Source organism: Aethalodelphis obliquidens, unplaced genomic scaffold (assembly GCF_003676395.1).
Source record: "Aethalodelphis obliquidens isolate GAN/ISIS:26980383/991018 unplaced genomic scaffold, ASM367639v1 scaffold14, whole genome shotgun sequence".
In the NCBI taxonomy this organism is placed as follows: domain Eukaryota; kingdom Metazoa; phylum Chordata; class Mammalia; order Artiodactyla; family Delphinidae; genus Aethalodelphis; species Aethalodelphis obliquidens.
In genome coordinates this window covers 16,676,150-16,698,121 of record NW_020837958.1, presented here as the reverse complement: position 1 = coordinate 16,698,121, position 21,972 = coordinate 16,676,150, and the positions used below count along the sequence as shown (strand labels likewise).

Here is a 21,972-nt window from a genome sequence, read left to right as displayed (position 1 = left end):
CTTCCTCTTTCTTTAAACCTCTTTTATTCCTGAATTCTGAAATATGATACTCCACTAATTTTTCTCCTTTTTTTTTGTCTTCATAGGCTCATCCTCCTCTATTTATTCACTAGAGTTCTTGAAGATGGTCGTAGCCCTCTTCCTGCCTCACTCTAAATTCTCTCTTAAGGCATTCTAATCAATGCCCCAATGTCTCATTTTTCATCTACACACTGACAACTTCCAAACTGGTATGTCTATCCCTGGAATCCTCTGAGCCTCAGACCAAATAATACCTATTCAGTTTCTCCACTTAAACAGATCTAAGATCCCTCAAAATCAACATATCCGAGACTGAATCCCAGCTCTTCCCCTTCAAGCCTCGTCTTCTTCCAGCATTCTCTGCCTTAGGAAAAGATACCTCCTCTATCTAGATATGCAAACCAGAAACTGCAAAATCATCCCTGATACTCTTAACATCTCACTGCCCCTTACCCTATATATCCAAGCTATTATCAGGGCCTGTCAGTTTTATCTTCTAAAAATCTTAGAAGTCCACCCACTTTATCCATTTCCACTCCCTAGGTCCAGGCTATTATCATCTGTCACTAGGACTCCGGCAATACTTAGCTAATAGTCTCCCTGCATCTACCTGGCCCACCCAATCTGTTTTCCACTGAGGGCCAAAGTAAACTATTCAAAAACACGAATCTGGTACCCTCTCTTCCACTCCTAACTAAAAGCCCCTATATGACTTCTTACTGCTCTTTGGAGGAAAAAAGGCAAAAATCTGTAACCTTTCCTACGAGGCTACTCTCTCCCTCATATACTGACCTTTCAATTCATGGGATTCATCCTGTTCACTCTGCCATGGAATCCTTTCATATGCTGTGCTCTCTGCTTAAAAAGGTTACCATCTTCAGTATCCTCCTTGTGTACCCAAATAAATCCTGTTTATCTCTTCTCAGAAGACCTCCTTATGTCACCTACTCCATATTCAATAATTTGACCATTTTACAAAAGCCCTTTCCTACCACTAGACTTAAAGCTCCTTGAGAACTGGACCATGGCTCATTTTTCACATCCTTATATCCAGGTGCTTGGCAGAAGTTAATAGTCATAAAAATACCACGAATTAATGAATGAGTGAAAGTTAATATATGTCTAATTTAAATTCATTTCATCATAAATTTTATATTGTTAAGAGTTTGATATAAGTAGCAAATAAAATTTCTGACAGATGTTATAAAATTATGCTATAACTCAAGTGTGTGTAATTCCAGAAAAAAATATTTCAAATAAAACTAATTCTTTTTAGTACTAGAGCACTGACCCTGTGAAACGGAGCAGGACCCTATGGTCCTTCCCTGCCACCCCCATTCAACCATGGCTTCCACCTGCCTTTTGCCTGTGAAAAAAACTTTAGCCAAAAAATAAGTTTAATCAGAAAAGTGAGAAAATGCAGAAACAAAAGAAAACAGTCCAACAGAACTAAATAATAATAGTTTAGTCATTAGACAGAGCCAAGGACCTTTAGTTCCTTCTCAAGGGCTCTAGATAATATCCTGAGCCATACTCTGGGAGCTATCTTGTAGATATTGAAACCCCCCATCAGGTGGAAGGAGTTAACTACATGATGACCAGACTGTAGCCATGACATAAGCTGCCACAATTCTGGGAATAAGCCTCAAGGAAATGGGAACAACCTGACCCTGGAACTGAAGATTGTACTTAAAACAATTAAGATGACACTGGTCAGACCACCGCATGACCAATTTCAAGATGACTGTCAGAGCTGACTGTGCTGTTTCTGCATGTAGCCCCCTCCCTCCTTCTATAAAATTTCTTGGCTACTGGTTGTCAGTGGAGGGGCGGGGGTGGGGAGTCAGCCTTTGGACAGTAGTCCACCCTCCCCGCACCCTCGCTTGCCAACATCCAAAATAAAGCAAACTTTCCTTTCCATCAACCTTGCGTCTTTATTGGCTTTTGAGCGGCAAGCAGCCAGGCGCAACTTTCGGTTACACCTCTACTCTGCTTAGGAAATAAATTAAGAAAACCTCTTCACATTGGAGGCAATACTCTCAGTTGCCTACCCAATATCCACTCTCTTCCTCATCCTTGCTGTCCTGATTTTAATTAAAGGTTTACGCTTTCTCCTTTTGGCTCAAAGAAGGCTACACTTACCTTGATTGGTGTAACTCAATTATGGTGATCCCATGCCCCTTGTAAGTGAATGATTTGGGGATGGACATAATCTAGTTTTGGCCAATGTAATACTAGAAGGGACTTCTAGGAAAGGCTTCTTCAGTCATAGGGAAGAGATGGTCCTTTTCTACCTCTAGACAAATTTGTACCAGACTGTGCAGCAGCCATCCTGTTACCAACATATGAAACAGCACAAAATCCAGAAAATTATAGAGAACATAACCGGACTCCTGTCCTACGATGCTTGAAGCTGCCCTACCTCTGGATTTCCTGCTTCTTTTTTGCTTAAATCTGTTTGAAACAGTATTCTCTATTACTTGCAGCTAAAGTCATCCAAACCAATGAGAAACATTGTTTCAGCTAACTCAGTATTATTAGTATGGCAAGTAGATTACAAGAGTATTCATTATATAAACCTAAGAGGCAAACTATTTATTTTTTTTAATTTTTTAAATTTAATTTTATTTTTTTATACAGCAGGTTCTTATTAGTCATCAATTTTATACACATCAGTGTATACATGTCAATCCCAATCTCCCAATTCATCACACCACCATCCCCACCCCCCACGACTTTCCCCCCTTGGTGTCCATATGATTGTTCTCTACATCTATGTCTCAACTTCTGCCCTGCAAACCGGTTCATCTGTACCATTTTCCTAGGTTCCACATACATGCGTTAATATACGATACTTGCTTTTCTCTTTCTGACTTACTTCACTCTGTATGACAGTCTCTAGATCCATTCATGTCTCAACAAATGACCCAATTTCCTTCCTTTTATGGCTGAGTAATATTCCATTGTACATATGTACCACATCTTTTTTATCCATTCGTCTGTCGATGGGCATTTAGGTTGCTTCCATGACCTGGCTATTGTAAACAGTGCTGCAATGAATATTGGGGTGCATGTGTCTTTTTGAATTATGGTTTTCTCTGGGTATATGCCAGTAGTGGGATTGCTGTGTCATATGGTAATTCTCTTTTTAGTTTTTTTAAGGAACCTCCATACTGTTCTCCATAGCGGATGTATCAATTTACATTCCCACCAACAGTGCAAGAGGGTTCCCTTTTCTCCACACCCTCTCCAGCATTTGTTCTTTGTAGATTTTCTGATGATGCCCATTCTAACTGGTGTGAGGTGATACCTCATTGTAGTTTTGATTTGCATTTCTCTAATAATTAGTGATGTTGAGCAGCTTTTCATGTGCTTCTTGGCCATCTGTATGTCTTCTGTGGAGAAATGTCTATTTAGGTCTCTTGCCCATTTTTGGATTGGGTTGTTTGTTTTTTTAATATTGAGCTGCATGAGCTGTTTATATATTTTGGAGATTAATCCTTTGTCTGTTGATTCACTTGCAAATATTTTCTACCAATCTGAGGGTTGTCTTTCGTCCTGTTTATGGTTTCCTTTGCTGTGCAAAAGCTTTTAAGTTTTATTAGGTCCATTTGTTTATTTTTATTTTTATTTCCATTACTCCAGGAGGTGGATCAAAAAAGATCTTGCTGTGATTTCTCTCAAAGAATGTTCTTCCTATGTTTTAGCCAAAGAATGCTTTGGTTACTCGAGGTCTTTTGTGTCTCTATACAAATTTTAAGATGATTTGTTCTAGTTCCGTAAAAAATGCCATTGGTAATTTGATAGGGATTGCATTGAATCTATAGATTGCTTTGGGTAGTATAGTCATTTTCACAATATTGATTCTTCCAATCCAAGAACACGGTATATCTCTCCATCTGTTGGGATCATGTTTAATTTCTTTCATCAGTATCTTACAGTTTCCTGCATATGGGTCTTTTCTCTCCCTAGGTAGGTTTATTCCTAGGTATTTTATTCTTTTTGTTGCAATGGTAAATGGGAGTGTTTCCTTAATTTCACTTTCAGATTTTTCATCATTAGTATATAGGAATGCAAGAGATTTCTGTGCATTAATTTTGTATCCTGCAACTTTACAAAATTCATTGATTAGCTCTAGTAGTTTCCTGGTGGCATCTTTAGGATTCTCTATGTATAGTATCATATCATCTGCAAACAGTGACAGTTTTACTTCTTCTTTTCCACTTTGTATTCCTTTTATTTCTTTTTCTTCTCTGATTGCCATGGCTAGGACTTCCAAAACTATGTTGAATAATAGTGGCGAGAGTGGACATCCTTGTCTTGCTCCTGATCTTAGAGGAAATGCTTTCAGTTTTTCACCATTGAGAATGATGTTTGCTGTGGGTTTGTCATATACGGCCTTTATTATTTTGAGGTAGGTTCCCTCTATGCCCACTTTCTGGAGAGTTTTTATCATAAATGGCTGTTGAATTTTGTCAAAAGCTTTTTCTGCATCTATTGAGATGATCATACGGTTTTTTTTCTTCAATTTGTTAATATGGTGTATCACATTGTTTGATTTGTGTATATTGAAGGAACCTTGCATCCCTGGGATAAATCCCACTTGATCATGGTGTATGATCCTTTTAATGTGTTGTTGGATTCTGTTTGCTAGTATTCTGTTGAGGATTTTTGCATCTATATTCATCAGTGATATTGGTTTGTAATTTTCTTTTTTTGCAGTATCTTTGTCTGGTTTAGGTATCAGGGTGATGGTGGCCTCATAGAATGACTTTGGGAGTTTCCTTCCTCTGCAATTTTTTGGAAAAGTTTGAGAAGGATGAGTGTTAGCTCTTCTCTAAATGTTTTATAGAATTCACATGTGAAGCCATGTGGTCCTGGAGTTTTGTTTGTTGGAAGATTTTTAATCACCGTTTCAATTTCATTACTTGTGATTGGTCTGCTCATATTTTCTATTTCTTCCTGCTTCAGTCTTGGAAGGTTATACCTTTCTAAGAATTTGCCCATTTCTTCCAGGTTGCCCATTTTATTGGCATAGCATTGCTTGCTTGTAGTAGTCTCCTAGAATGCTTTCTATTTCTGTGATATCTGTTGTAACTTCTCCTTTTTCATTTCTAATTTTATTAATTTGAGTCCTCTCCCTTTTTTTCTTGATGAGTCTTGCTAAAGATTTATCAGCTTTGTTTATCTTCTCAAAGAACCAGATTTTAGTTTTATTGATCTTTGTTATTGTTTTGTTTCTATTTCATTTATTTCTGCTCTGATCTTTATGATTTCTTTCCTTCTGCTAACTTTGGGTTTTGTTTGTTTTTCTTTCTCTAGTTCCTTTAGGTGTAAGGTTAGATTGTTTATTTGAGATTATTCTTGTTTCTTGAGGTAGGCTTGTGTAGTTATAAACTTCCCTCTTAGAACTGCTTTTGCTGCATCCCATAGGTTTAGGATCATCGTGTTTTCATTGTTATTTGTCTCTAGGTATTTTTTGATTTCCTCTTTGATTTCTTCAGTGATCTCTTGGTTATTTAGTAACGTATTGTTTAGCCTCCATGTGTTTGTGTTTTTTAAGTTTTTTTCCGTGTAATTCATTTCTAATCTCATAGCGTTGTGGTCTGAACAGATGCTTGATATGATATCAATTTTCTTAAATTTACTGAGGCTTGATTTGTGACCCAAGATGTGATCTATCCTGGAGAATGTTCCATGTGCACTTGAGAAGAAAGTGTAATCTGCTGTTTTTGGATGGAATGTCCTATAAATATCAATTAAATCTATCTGGTCTATTGTGTCACTTAAAGCTTCTGTTTCCTTATTAGTTTTCATTTTGGATGATCTGTCCATTGGTGTAAGTGAGGTGTTAAAATCCCCCACTATTATTGTGTTACTGTCGATTTCCTCTTTTATAGCTGTTAGCAGTTGTCTTATGTATTGAGGTGCTCCTATGTTGGGTGCATATATATTTATAATTGTTATATCTTCTTCTTGGATTGATCCCTTGATCATTATGTAGTGTCCTTCCTTGTCTCTTGTAACATTCTTTATTTTAAAGTCTATTTTATCTGATATGAGTATTGCTACTCCAGCTTTCTTTTGATTTCCATTTGCATGGAATATCTTTTCAGTCTGTGTGTGTCCCTAGTTCTGAAGTGGGTCTCTTGTAGACAGCATATATATGGGTCTTGTTTTTGTATCCATTCAACAAGCCTTTGTGTTTTGGTTGGAGCATTTAATCTATTCATGTTTAAGGTAATTATCAATATGTATGTTCCTATGACCATTTTCTTAATTGTTTTGGGTTTGTTTTTGTATGTCCTTTTCTTCTCTTGTGTTTCCCACTTAGAGAAGTTCCTTTAGCATTTGTTGTAGAGCTGGTTTGGTGGTGCTGAATTCTCTTAGCTTTTGCTTGTCTGTAAAGCTTTTGATTTATCCATCGAATCTGAATGAGATCCTTGCTGGGTAGAGTAATCTTGGTTGTAGGTTCTTCCCTTTCATCACCTTAAGTATATCATGCCACTCCCTTCTGGCTTGCAGAGTTTCTGCTGAGAAATCAGCTGTTAACCTTATGGGAGTTCCCCTGTATATTATTTGTCATTTTTCCCTTGCTGCTTTTAATAATTTTTCTTTGTCTTTAACTTTTGCCAATTTGATTACTATGCGTCTCGGTGTGGTTCTCCTTGGGTTTATCCTGTATGGGGCTTTCTGTGCTTCCTGGACTTGATTAACTACTTCCTTTCCCATGTTAGGGAAGTTTTCGACTATAATCTCTTCAAATATTTTCTCTGGTCCTTTCTCTCTCTCTTCTCCTTCTGGGACCCCTATAATGCGAATGCTGTTGCATTTAATGTTGTCCCAGAGGTCTCTTAGGCTGTCTTCATTTCTTTTCATTCTTTTTTCTTTATTCTTTTCCGCAGCAGTGAATTCCACCATTCTGTCTTCCAGGTCACATATCTGTTCTTCTGCCTCATTTATGCTGCTATTGATTCCTACTGGTTTAGTTTTCATTTCAGGTATTGTATTGTTCATCTCTTTTTGTTTGTTCTTTAATTCTTCTAGGTCTTTGTTAAACATTTCTTGCATCTTCTCGATCTTTGCCTCCATTCCTTTTCTGAGGTCCTGGATCATCTTCACTATCATTATTCTGAATTCTTTTTCTGGAAGGTTGCCTATCTCCACTTCATTTAGTTGTTTTTTGGGTTTTATGTTGTTCCATCATCTGGTACATAGTGCTCTGCCTTTTTATCTTGTCTATGTTTCTGTGAATGTGGTTTTTGTTCCACAGGCTGCAGGATTGTAGTTCCTCTTGCTTCTGCTGTCTGCCCTCTAGAAGCAAACTATTTAAATAAGAACCCAAAGAAGAATTTTAGAAGAAATTTAACATACCAAATACTGTGAAAATGAATGGATAATTATGAAATTAATTCACTGGATTACTAAAAATATTTTTCTTTTGGAAATTAATTGTACTTGTTCAGTAGAAGAGAACTACAATTTATCATAAATATTTTGAGAAAGGGAATCTGTTTTATACTTTTTTTTTGCTAATTGAAAGTCTGTCAAATACATTACAAATTTTCAATGAATTAAGACATAAAATATACTTGGTATGACTATCTGTTAAGATTAACATTTCATAATGACTTATAATAAAGATCATGACCATTATTTTAATCTGAAGATGCCAGGAGATTGGGTTAAATTTGCCTATTACTTACTTTTTGTACTTATTAAGTAGCTTAAAGTGGCTGAATTCTCATCAGCCAACTGTGAGATTTCCAGTTACTCCAGATTTTCGTCAACTCTTAGTATTGTCAGTCTTTTTAATCTTAGCCTTTCTAATATGCGTGTAGTGGTAACTCATGGATTTAATTTGCATTTCTCTGATGATATGTAATGTGAGCATCTTTTCGTGCACTGTGGTTTATTTCTTGGTCTTTATTAGTAGTGTTCAAATCTTTTGACTTTTTATTGAGCTGTTTGTTCTCATACTATAGAGTTGCCAGAGATCTTTATATGTTCTGAATGCAAATTGTTTGTCAGATGTGTGTTTTCTGAACATTTTCTCCCAGTTCTGTGGCTAGATTTTTCATTTTATTAATGCTGTCTTTTGAAGGGCAGAAGATTTAAAATTTTGGATAAAGTGGATTTAATATTTTTTGTTTTCTTTCATTTTAGTGCATACTTTTTAGCCCTATCTAAGAAATCTTTGCCTACCTCAGGTTGTAAAAAATGTCTCCTCTGAGAATTATTACAGCTTTATTTTTCTAATGAATAGATCGATGGTTAATTTTAAATTAAGTTTTGTGATGAGGTAGGTACTGGGGTAATTTCTTATCATGCAAATACTTAATTTCAAAAATATTTATCAAAAAAGACCGTTTTTTCCTCATTGAATTATCAAGATTAATGTGTCAGTATAGGTGTGAGTCTATTTCTGAACTTTCTACTTGCTTTCATTCCACTTTATATGTATCCTTATGGCAATACCATTCTGTCTTGATTATTTTAGCTTTATAATAAATGTTGAAATCAGATAGTGCAAGACTTCCAAATTTGGCATTCTAATTCTTTTGCATTTCCTGAGCTTTCATTGAGCTTCTTGGATCCATGATTACCTTTTCTGGTCTCTTCACGAATCCCCTACATGTTCAATAAAATTCCTCCCCTCCAACTGGTCAAAACAGAAATGTCTCCCTGGCCTGTGCATTCTCCCATAGTTGTTTCCTTTTTACATCTCCATCAGTTGCTCTTTCTCTGGTACTTGTCTGTTCCAGGCCATGTGGAGTTCACCGTGTGCATCAGCAACTTAGTATTTAGCCAAAGGTACAGGGGGAACCCTAGGCAAAATTTGGGAATTATTCTCTAAATATCTCCCTCATTTATGGCGTTTCATGATAAATTCCAGCTATTTCGGTCCCCCAAAACTTTGATGTCTTCCTCTTCAGCTTGTGGAGATCACTGTGCTTTTCTTGGATTCTCTCTCCCTACACCACAGTCCAAAAATTGCCTCCAAGTATAAAGATGAGGTAAATGGTTAAGACTCACTTCAACATTTCCTCTTCTCTCAGGCATGACAGTCTGGTGCTTCCCATTGCCTAAGGTTTAAAAATAGCTGTCTCATAATATTTTGTGCAGTTTTCAGTTGTTTAAAATGGGATAGCTAGTATGATACTAGCTTTTCTATTATAACCGTAAACAGAATCCTCATATTTTTTTTAATGGTTATGTTAATTCCTTTTTAGGTGAGGACACATAGGAATTAAAATGTGAGAAAAAGTATATTTGTGGCAGTTTCACATATAAAAATATATTATTCTTCAAGTCAGAAAATGGGTTCTAGTCCTAGCTATTCCAGTTGCTCCATTTTGGATATGGCAGTTAACTTCTCTAAGTTACAGTGTTCTGAGTTGCTTGATTAGACTACTTCATAAAATTCTGTGACTATAATGTCCAGAAATTGAAGTTCAACAAAGATACTTTAATGGTATGTATGAAAACTAATTTAATAAACCTTTCAGGTTAACCATTATTGTTATATGTTCTTAGTAATTAAAATGTATTAAAATGTAAAATGTAAAGAGAAAAAACCATAAGGCAATTTTAATAAATGAACAAAAATAAATTTTACCTTTTCGGATTTAATATCGTGCTTATGTCTTAACTGATTAGGGGAGTTAAAGCACAATGTTAAGAACTGTTCTTAACTACCATCTGTAAAGTAAATAAATCTTTAGACTGAATATTCTCACTTGTTTTTATTTCAGCCAAGGAAATCTACATCCTTTTCCTCTTATGATTTTGTTCAAAAAAAATTTCTGACCACCAAGTAGTTACTTATAATATTCTGAAATAATCCAGTTTTATAACCCTAAATAAATACAAGACAATTGGCTATCCATAGCCTCTTGAAAATAAACTACATTATCAAATTTTATATTTTTTAAATATCTGCTTTCACATTTTTTATCTGATATTAAACCCTGGTATGAACATTAGACTAATTTTTAAAACAATAATAGTATCAATAGGCTTTTGCTCATATATCATAAAAAGCTCTTTAAAGAACTTCCAACATAAATAATTATGCATGACCTCCCCTGTCAGAATCCATGTTGAGCATCCTTAATCAAATTTTGTTACTCCAGGTGCTACCTTTTGAATCTCTTTAAATGTTCTCTAAATTTTCACTCACACTACTGGGAAAACCTCTGTTGTTACAGTTACTGATTTGTGTGTGAACATTCCACAGTCATGCTATTCATGCTGCATTTTTTTTCATCTGAATTGGGCCTTTCTTTTTTTTTTTTCTTTTAACTGAAGTATAGTTGATTTACAATAATGTGTTAGTTTCACAACACACATAGCAACATATAGCAAAATGATTCAGTTATACATATTTTTTCAGATTATTTTCCATTATAGGTCATTACAAGATATTAAATATAGTTCCCTGTGCTATACAGTAAATCCTTGTTGCTTATCTATTTTATGTAAGTAATTTGTATCTGTTAATCCCCTACTCCTAATTTATCCCTCCCAACCTCCCTTTCCACTTTAGTAACCAGAGTTTGTTTTCTATGTCTGTGAATCTGTTTCTGTTTTGTATACAGATTCATTTGTATTATTTTTTAGATCCCACATATAAGTGATATCATACAACATTTGTCTTTCTCTGTCTGACTTACTTCACTTAGTATAATATTCTCAAGGTCCATCCATGCTGTTGCAAATGGCAATATTTCATTCTTTTTATGGCTGAGTACTATTCCATTGTATAAATATACCACATCTTCTTAAACCAGTCGTCTGTTGATGGGCACTTGGGTTGTTTCCATGTCTTGGCTATTGTAAATAGTGTTGATATGAACACTAGGGTGCATGTATCTTTTCAAAATAAGAGTTTTCGTCTTTTCTGGATATATGCCCAGGAGTGGGATTGCTGGATCATACAGTAGCTCTATTTTTAGTTTTTAAAGGAACCTCCATACTGTTTTCCATAGTGGTTGCACAAATTTACATTTGAGTTGGGCCTTTCTTAAACTTGAATATTTTCTTAAAGTTTTTTGCTGTTACTGTTTAGGCTTATTGAGCTGTTTCTCAAATTAACAAATGGTGAATATCATAGATGTCTAAATCTTCCTCTGGTTTAAAGGCATCTGATAAAGTCTATTATTTATTTATATCTTGACAGTCATATGTGAGTAACTCAATATATTTTTTGTGGTTTTTCAGTAATAACAGGGAAAAATCATTGCAGTGAAATACGTTCACATACAAACATTAAGAGAATATTTATTTTTTTCTAAGTCAGACTTACTACACATACACTACTCCTGTCTTGCTCACCTGTAGACATATTCCTCTTCCTGATTTCTGAACTCCTTGCACTAGTTCTCATCTAGCAACCAGTGTTACAATTTCCCATAAACTGTCTTCTCTGTCACACAACTTATTATCTTTCTCTTACACTACATGAGAAGTATAGAACAAACAAGGAGTCTATGAAAATTTCCATTAATTAGTAAGTTTGAGATTTTAGAACACCAGAACAAGAGTTCTCAAACTTTAGTGGGATTAGGAAACATCTGGAGACATTTTCTGAAATTCATATTCTCAGGCCCCATGTTCAAGAGATTCTTAATTCAGTAGGCTTGGAGTAGGGCCTAGAAGTCTGAATTTTTAACACATAGCCCAGATGATTCAGAGGCAGGTTTTCTCAGAAAGTCACTAGTATGTGTGCACAATAGAGTAAATGAAGATAGGGGAACACAAGGAGAAAGGCATCCAAGAGAGCAGATAGGGAAAGATAATCTTAAAGTTGATGGTGAAGGGATATACCAGGATAGTCACAGGGAACAATCAGTTCAAACTGGAGTGAGAGTTTTTTCCGTTCTTTCATTTATTTCAATATCTCTTTCATTGTTTTCTTCGCCATTGTAATCTCATGACATTAGTAATAGTACACAGAAAACCAAGCAAAAAGCAAATAAATAAGATACAATTATTAAATGCTGAGAAAAAAATAAAGATGTTTCATAAAGGAGATGTTGTCCTGGATAACACAGTAATCCACACAGCTTAATACCACTTCTCTGACAATGATTCTAAGAGATAACTGAGGGAAAAGAAACTTATCTACCACTAACACCAACCTTAAAAAGTTATGTATCCGGAGCAGTTTTCATCTTCCATTTACTTTGCATCTTGTGCCCACAAATTTTTCCTAATATCTTTTTCAACACATGGATAATGTTTAGCCTATACCCCATAGTAGCAGGTGCTGTGTTACTGCTGTTACTAAAACCATACCAAGTAATTCTAAAACCATCTGATTCCAGTTTCAAAGGGATGGGCCATAGTTTTGGTATTCTAGAGTTTAGAGAAGAATTATATCACTTTGACGCTCATTTCAAACTTCTTAATAACTTAACCTCCTAAAATAAATAAACGGATATGCCTTTGATTTTGTACCTATTATTGAAATACAGTTATTTCCCCGTGGCTCCATTCTGAGCTCAGAGAGGACTTTTACGCTTCAACTACCTTATTTTATCAGCTGTCTTCTATAACTCCCTTCTTATTTCACTGCAATAACCATCACAATATTAGAGTCCTTTACTTTGTACTTCAGTTTTATATTACTTAGCAATAATCTAAAAATAGCTATTAGTCCCCAGCAGTCCTAATAATCTATCATAAAAGAGAAAATAACGTGTTTTTACAATGACTATGCCACCTTTTTAGTCCCACTACTGATTTGGTATTTAATCAATAAATAGGGCATTATCCTGTGATTATCAACAAAGCTTTCAAAATTTAAATTTTATTTACAAAATAATTAGCTAGCCTTATTTTTATTCCCTCCAAAAAGTTCTATCGACATCCAAGACCAGTATTCCATTGCCTCCTCTCCTTTAGCTCATTCTTAAAAGCACTATTGAGACAAATATTTACAAATACATTTATTACTGAATCTTGTCTGGAGTTTCATAAAAATTGTGAAAGTTCTTTAAATTCTACAAATTATAAGGAGAAAAAATAAGCGAAAGAATTCCTTGATCATCCAGTTTTAAATGAATTGCTCTTTCGCGTCAAAAAGCAGAATAGCAGTGACATTTTTATTTACACTCAACCTTTCTTCTAAGAGCATGTAATCTGTAAGAGTGACTATTACCCCAATTTTATCACTGAGGCATAGAATTATAGAGATTGAACTGAAGTGAACTCAAGAGGTTATCTAATCTAGCTTCCATCTCCAAGAATGACTGCATTTTAACAATCCAAGAGCTATGCCCACCTTCTCTATTTTTCAAAATCCCCAGGGAAGATGTTACAACTTGCCTTAGCAATTTGCTCTGGTGTGTAATATCCCTTGTTTTACTCAAAATTCAAATCTGCAGATAAGAAGGAAATAATACCCAGTTTCCCAGCTCCTCAGTAAATGCTCTTACCCAGATGTAGTTATAAAACAACTACAAAAATCAGTAGATGAAGAAATAGATATTTTGAAAATAAATATTTCCAATATCTAGTCAACTATTCACCTGTTTCAAACAATATTCATTTTGAAAATAGTCTGGTATAACAAAATAATTTATACCTATCTTCATTTCATAATAAATGTTTCCCATTGATAAGAAAAATAATTTCTAACTATTAGATGTTTATTTATGAATCCTAAAGATAAGAACACCAAGATAAGAATGTAATGGGAACTTTCTGGGTGCCAGGCATTGCATTCCACATGTAGTATCACATTGAATACTTACATCAGTTCTATCAGGCAGGTATATTATTATCACCAGTTTTCAGATAAAGAAATTGAGACTCAGACAATGTAAGTTATCCAAGGTCTTATAGCTAGTGAATGACAAAGCTAGGATTAAAACCTAGAGAGTTTGGTTATGCTTCACTGTCTCTCTAATACATATTTAATAAATTTTAGTTGCTTTTATTATTATTAACAAGCTACTTTAAGATACAGTGAAAAATCTTTATCTGAAAAAAAAAGGCTTTTTTTCCCCCCAAAAATTCCATTAGTTCCTCTATATTTGTAAATATCAAAGATCTGGGAAGTACAAGCACCTTCTAAAAAACATGCATTTATATGACAAGTAATACTTTAAAATTTGTTTTTTCAAGTTTGCTGGATTGTTACATGATTTTTCTTAGGCCCATCCAGATTTACTTTTTAAAATGCATATGGATATTTTTAAACTGAATTCTAGTTATTTCAGACTTAATTTATTGTTTCAAAAAACAAGGGTGCTTCTAGGTTTTACTACTAGTATTGTAAATGAAAAGGAGCCGTTTTGAGATTTGAAGATAGCTAAATTGGCTTCAATCTAAATATCTTGTAAAATATTATAACCAACTAGAATGTTTCCTCAAGTGTAAAATAACTTTTAACTAGGGAAATGGCCAACTATGTTAGCCAGATTATTTCTTGAAATACTGTTCCTTTATTAAAGTAAGTTATGTTGTTCGTGCAATAAGCATATATCTAAACAGCTGAATTTTTACATTCTATATAATGCCTTCTTAATATTTCAGTTTATTAGTTGACACGATATATAAAAGGAAAAAACACATTTCAAGAGTCACAAAAACTTTGAAATTTAATTTATACTTCAATATTTAATACAAAATTACCTTTTTCATTGTTTCCTTTCCCACTGTAATCTCACGCCCATCCTGCCCTGTGCCATTCTTAAAGAAAAGAATTCGGACTGAGGTCTTCTCAGTAAGTTTCTTCATTCTAATAGAAAGAACAGGCTTGGTTTTCCATATTTTGAGATCAGTAGGAAGCATCAGCCCATTCATTGTCCAAGTTACTTTCTTCATTAACAACAGATGGTCTAGAAGAGAATTTTTTTTTTAAGTCAGGTCAATATTTGGCTTCAAAATTAAAAATGGACACATCATGCTTCCCCTCCCCTTATTACCTATATCACATACACTGGCCAGTCTCCATTTAGATGCTGGTTTCCTGAAATGCTACCACCAGCTTCCCACTAACCGTGACATAAGCTGTAGCAAGCTGTCTGCTCTGATAGCCTGCATAAATCATCATTTCTGAAGGGAACAGATGTTCAGGGTATGAAAGAGTAATACCACAATTTAGTCCTAATTAAAATTCACCTTAGCATGCCTCTATCACTGATCAGGTGCACTGGGCTGAAAGGGTCCACTGAAAGGGTCCAAGGTCCTTTGCTTAGTATAAAACATGGGGCCTGAACTTTTGTGTTCTTTGGTGTTTGGAAAACACTTTTTTTAATCTTTAATATGATTATTATCCAAGTTGCTTTAAAGGTGATGACCTCCAAATAGTAACCTTATACATAATTCTTCTCCTGTCACTAGAATGAAGGTGGCTTCTAGGACATCTTTGGTAACAGGTTGAAACTATTTCACTAAAAATGAAAACCAGCTTTTCATTAACAATTTACTTTGACCCATACATTTTCAAAGATGTGTGCATGAAAATAAGTTTCAAAACTCCCACTAATATTAATGGGAGTGCAAATAAATTACTATGTATGAGTTTGAAAATGTAAGGGTAAGAACAGAAGCGTAGTATATTACATACTAAGCTGCTGTCACCATTTCTCCCTTTTCAAGAGGTTTCATTTCATTAATAAATAATTTGCACCTTGGTTATTCACTTTATTTGTGCATTCAATTTATTTTAGATTATATTTTCTTTTCACATAAATTACAAAAATACAATGATTCCTCCGTCATCTGCTCTTTATTTGTCCTAATAAGAGAAATAAAATTTTATTTGCATAGAACTTAAAATGGCTGCATTTATTTGTTTGCCCAAATTTCCAAACAACCCTTCACTATTAGTATTTACCTTGAAAGAAGCATGGCCTCTTTAACCTAGAAATGGTACTTTATATAAATCTGCTAGTATTGATATGAAACATGAATCGGTGGTTGTATACAAACTTCAAGTCCCAGAATGGCTACGTTACATGTTCAAAAAAACAAAAACGCTTTCTCTCCCTCTCTCTCTCTCTCTCTCTCTCTCCCCCACACACACGTACACACACACACTCACTCACATACACGTACACACACATACACAGTGGGCAGGAGTATGAGCAAAACTTGGAGAATAAATTAAAACTAGAAGATTATAAATATGATTAAGCCTTCAAGAAGAGAAAAATTTTTTACAGAAATTAGTTACATATTTTGTCACTTTGTAATCTTAAATTGATAGGAATTAGAATCAGAAAAATAAGCTAGAATTTAATGAGATCATATATGCCTGAAAGAACTGAGAACAGTGGTCAAATAAATACTTGTATGTTCATAGCAGCACTATTCACAATAGCCAAAGATGGAAACTCTACCAATGGGTAGAGTCTCTACCAATGGGTAGATGGAAACATAAAGTGTGGTATAAACATATGATGGAATATTATCCAGCAATAAAAGGAACAAAGTACTGATACATACTACAATGTGGATGATCCTCAAAACATTATGCTAAGTCAAAGAAGCCAGACATAAAAGGAGATATACTATATAATTCCATTTATATGAACTACCCAGAATAGGTAAATCATACAAACAGAATGCAAATTGATGGTTGCCAGGGGCTGGGAGGGTGTGGAATGGGGAGGAATAAACGGATAAGGGGTTTTATTTTGGAATGATGGAAATGTTTTGGAACTACATAGGAATGGTGGTTGCACAACACTGCAAATGTACTAAATGCCACTGATTGTTCACTTTAAATGATTAATTTTATGTTATGTGAATTTCACCAAAATAAAGAAAGAAAGAAGGAGGAAGAAGAGGAGAAGGGGGAGGAAGAAGGGGACTACTAATGGCCAGTATCTCTGAAAATAAAAAAACATCTCTCACTGGGAAAAAAATAAATTCTTGTATTTTGATAGGAGTGTACCCACAATCTGGACACGGCCCCCCCAGATGCTTTGCATTGTGGAAAGGGTATAATCCTTTAAACTAGGTTTGAATCTCAGCTCTGTAACTTAGTGGCCCTAGATGAGTCATACCTCCCTGCATCTTTGATTTCTCATCTACAAAGTAGGTAGTGGATACCACTCCACCAGCTGATGAGGGTTAAATATCTTACATGTAAAAGTACCTAACACGTTGAGGTCACTCCACAAATGTTGGCTTCTTTCTCCACATCCCTGAAGTCCCATGCTTATGGAGCTCTAGAGTATATTAACTGTTACATCAGAGTCCAACCAGAAAAACAGAATCCATTCAGAGTATTTGAGCAGAGGGACTGACTGCAGGGAATTGGTTATGTAAGTAATGGAAAAGACCCAGAAGCAACAAAAGGACAGCAAAAAACCACTCCCACCAAGACCAGAGGGAGAAGGTGTGACAGGAACCCAGATTTAGAAAATCTTACCAATAAAGCGTTTTTCCCTTTGATTTTTCTGACCAGGCCAGAATTAGGTTGAGGTGAGTGAAGGGCCAAGAATGCAAAATTTAAGGAAGCATGCTCGGGGTGGGGCAAGTGCACAACCCTCAAAGTGAGTGCCTCCTTAAATCTTGTCCTGTAGGTACTACACTAGTCTCTCCCTAGTCCCAGCCCTGGCTTTGACTATCTCTTCTATATGCAGAATTCCTGAAATTCCATGAAAAATCATGCTATTAGCCAGACACCGTTTTATATGATTTACAGGTTTTAACTCATTTAGTCCTCTCAACAACTCTGAGAGGACTATAATACCATTGTAATACCATTATCCTCATTTACAGGTGAGAAAATTGAGGCACAGAGAAGTTAAATAACTTGCACAAGATCTCACAGCTTGTAGGTGATTGTGCTGGTATATGAAGTCAGTTCTAGAAACTGCTCCAAATCACTACACTCAAAAAAAAAAAAACCACTACACTCTTCTGTCTCCATCATACATTTTCTGCCATTTTTTCAAGTTCAATACGTCTGAAACAAAATTTCACATTTTTTTGCACAACTTGATGCACCCTTCACACTTCTTATTTCTGTCAATGTTTCCACTTTTTTCAAGGTTTTCCACTATCTTGGGGAGATTTTGAACCCTTGTTTCCTATTCATTTCTCTGCAACCAATTGTTTATTCATTCAATGATATTTATTGGGTGTCCACTCCTCAAGGCACCAGGGTGACAGCTGTGAATAGGACAGAATAGCTTGTACAGATCACAGCCTCTTGGGGAGAGACAAACACTGGAAGTCCTCTCTGAAGACGGGACATCTGAGCCGAGAGGCCTGAATGATGAGAAGTTAGTGATGAAAACCTGAGGGAAGGAGCATTCCAGGCAGAGAGAATCAAGCACTGAGTCTCCGAGGTGAGAAGGAGCTTGGCGGGTTTGAGAAAGAAAAATAAAGTAAGTTTGGACAGGGAGAGAATATGTATGGATAAAGCCAAAAGGTAGAAAGGGGCTAGACTGTGTAGGCCAGGATGAGGGGTTGGGGGTTTATTTTGGATGTGATGGGAAGCCATTGGAAGGCTATCAGCAGAGCACCTTCTGAAGATCAGACTGTAACGGAGTGTAGGGAACACTGGTGGTGTCCCCTGGATTCTTTTCACCAGGCTAGTGTGCCCAAACTCCAGCTGCTGTGACTCCAGGCCATTAATGCCTCACAGCTGACCCTTCTCCAGAGACCTGCCCGTCGGCTGAAAGGAACCAGCCAACTAGTCAGGAAATGCCTGTGAGGTGATGAGCTCTTCCTTCCTACTCAGGGGGACAGTCCACAGCCAACGACTGGGGGGACACAACAGCTAGTCCCCTTGCCTCAGGGAGGGGCAGCTCAGCGGTGTGTTTCCCACTCCAGACTGGGACTAGACTTCAGCTTAATACAGGGCTTGGCCAAGCTTCTGCCTCTGCCCTGTGCTGCCTCCCTCACTCCTTCACAGGTTTCACGTGACAGTGTTCCCTAAGGCCCTTGCACAAAAATCACCATCTCAGGCTCTGCGTCTAGGGAACCTGACCTCAGACAGAGTCAAAGAAGGGAGACCTAACTCTCAGCTCTGCCGTCTTCACAATAACTCTTCAAAGCATCCTTTCTTTCCATTCCCAGCCAGGCCCACTTGCCCCCTGCTCTCTCAGCCTCATCTGAGAGATCATCTACAAGAGCATCCTAATTGTATTTGACCCTCCTCCATTACACCTGACATTCTATACTCCAATTACAGCTGAATTTCCCTACAACAGCAATTTTGTCACTGCCCGATGAAAAAGCTCTGGAAGTTAGCTTTTGAAGTTTTCCACGAGTCAGTCAGCCAGCCAGTCTGTCTGTACGTCTGTCTGTCGGTCAATCAAGCAGTCCACAAATACTTATTGAGCCCATCTTATATGCCAGACCCTGTGCAAGGAATATGAAACAGACACAGTCCCTTCACTTAAACGCACATCTAACAGAAGAGTATACTGACAATCTGACCCTATCCAAACTTACTTGGTTTTATCTTACTCTAGTTTATAGCACTACCTAAGCTGTCTGTTGATTATTCCATGAATACAACAAGTTCATCTTTAAGTCCATCCTTCACCTATTCAGACTCAAGTCCTTCTCAAGATCCAGTTTAAGACCTTCCTTCAGCGCTCCAGCCTAAAATGACCTGTCATTGCTTGAATCCGTTGAGCATTTGCAGCCTGTAACACTCACCCATATATTCATTCAACAGTGTTTGAGAACTTACCCCATGCCAGGCACTGTACTACCTGCTAGGGAAAGAGTGTAAACCATCTGGAATTATTATGTAAATGTTTTATAAGTGTATATCCTATTTCTGCTTCCGTATTTAAACCCTTAGAAAGTAGGAATCAAGCCTGTATTTCTCATTACTTGCTCCAGGGTATATAGAAATTCACTGCACATGGTATAGTTACTAGATGTTAACTTTTCCTGTGCATTTAAGTGTTCAACTGATACAAATTTAATTTTATGTCACTTTTCATAACATACCAATTACGCAAAATAAACTTTATTGCCTATGTGTATGTACCTACCATCTTTATTTCCTACCTCTCCCCAGTGTGAACTTAAATATGATTGTTCTACCACCTTGATGTTCACTAATGACCACAATGGCATACAATTTTTTCAGGAAAAGAAGAATACTTGACAAGGAGAACTGCTTGGCAAATGAAGGTCTAGAAGGAGTGGAATAGACTGGGATGAACTCAGAGTATATTTAAGGTAAATGCTTATATTTTCCTCAAGTCTCCCTCTGAAGGTCGTCTCTTCTAGGAAGTCTTTTCCAGCTTGGACCCCCTGCTTTCTGCTCTTTGTGAAGACATCTACCACTGAACTGAACCCATTGCACTAGCACTTTATGCTTTCTTGGCTAAACATGCACTGCTTATCTGGGGCATGGAGTAGGTGCTCAATAAGTGTTGAATGAATTAATGAATGAACCTGTCTTTTATTCCAATAAAACATTTCAATAAAAGGAATATATTCATAATTCTATTACCTAAAAACAACTAAGGACACTTTACTCCACTTAAAAATCAGGCAGCCTAAATTTTTTTTTAAATCACATTTCTGAAGTTCCAAATAGGTTTTTTGAAAGAACTCTAGGTGGATCTAGGAAAACCACATAATACATTTTCAAATAAATTTGAAAATATTCTTTACAACATAAATTATATATAGGTGTTTTTAAAGGTACTCCTATTTTCCAGATCCTTGTCGATAAACATGGAAAGACTATTGGAAATATACAAAACTTTTTATACAAGTAAAGATTTTAAACCAACCTGCAAAGCAGCCTAATGAAATAATACTAATGATGACTAAAACATATTAATAATATACTAGATAGGCAGCAAAGCCTTAAAAGCATGGGCTCTGAAGCCATACTCCAGGGATCTGAAACTTAACTTTGCCTCTTGCTAACTCTGTAACCTTGTGAAATCAGTCAATTTCATTTGTCTTAGTTTTCTTATCTGAAAAATGGGAACAATAATAGTAATTCCCTTACCTGTTTTATGGATTAAAGAAATTTCTACAGATAGAACACTTTTGCGTTAATATGAAACACAGTGAATGTTGCTGATATTATTATCCTCCTCGTGATTTTCAGCAAGAAATTAGCATATAGAAAGCAGTGCATTAAGTACTTTGTATACACTAACTGGTCTTATCCTCAAAACCCTACGAAGCAGATAATATTACAATCTTCATATCATAGATGAGGAAAATGAGACCTGGAGAAATTAAGCAACTAGATCTGTATAATAAATCGCTTAAGAGAATCAGAGATCAGACCCAGGCTGAATGATTCCAGAGCCTGCTTTTTCAACTGTGACACTGTACACTCCCTCAAGTGCCTAAAAAGTAATAAAAGAATTCCCTTAATTTAAAATAACTGGATTTCCCATGCTTCTTACTTTCCCACTTTCCACCATCATCCCACCTTAGCACCCATTCAAAAAGCATCTGCCTTTAGTGGCTATATTTTGTTCAAAATGTCCTTATGGAAACCACTGTGACTCAGTTTACTAATCTTTGTGTCTGTTGTCAGTCAAATAAGGTTTTTCAACCTCAGCAAGTGTTGACATTTCTTTGTTCTTTGTTGTGGGGGGGCTGTACTATGCGTTGCGGAATGTTTAGCAGCATCCCTGGCCTCTACCCACTAGATGCCAGTAGCACCTTCCCCATTAGGATAACCAAAAAATGTTTCCAGACATTGCCAAATGTTCCCCAGGAGTTGAAATTTCCCCTAGTTGAGAACCACTGCAGTAAAGGAGTTTGAGACAATCCCCCTCTGCAGAGGTGCAGGGAGCTGTGAATAAGCTACTGGCACACACCATGCTCTTTTCCGATTCCAACTCCTGATCATGACTTTTCCCCTCCCTCTTTGCTGGGCTATCTTTCTTCCTTCTCAACTCAGTGCCACCTCCTTTAATCTACCCTCTTCAAGCTTCACAGCCTCACCTTTGCGTCCCTCATTTTATTGAACTCTTCTGTTTT

At 36.2% G+C, this 21,972-nt stretch overlaps 1 protein-coding gene across 1 annotated transcript in view; it reads right to left on the bottom strand.

Moving 5' to 3' along the window:
• The window catches only part of LOC113624875 (doublecortin domain-containing protein 1-like), a 94,903-nt gene that overhangs the window by 15,354 nt on the left and 57,577 nt on the right, over positions 1–21,972 (bottom strand). Inside the window, exon 7 of the mRNA XM_027115115.1 lies at positions 14,665–14,870. Within this exon, the coding sequence (XP_026970916.1) occupies positions 14,665–14,870 (206 nt within the window). The remainder of the gene's footprint in view (positions 1–14,664; positions 14,871–21,972) is intronic.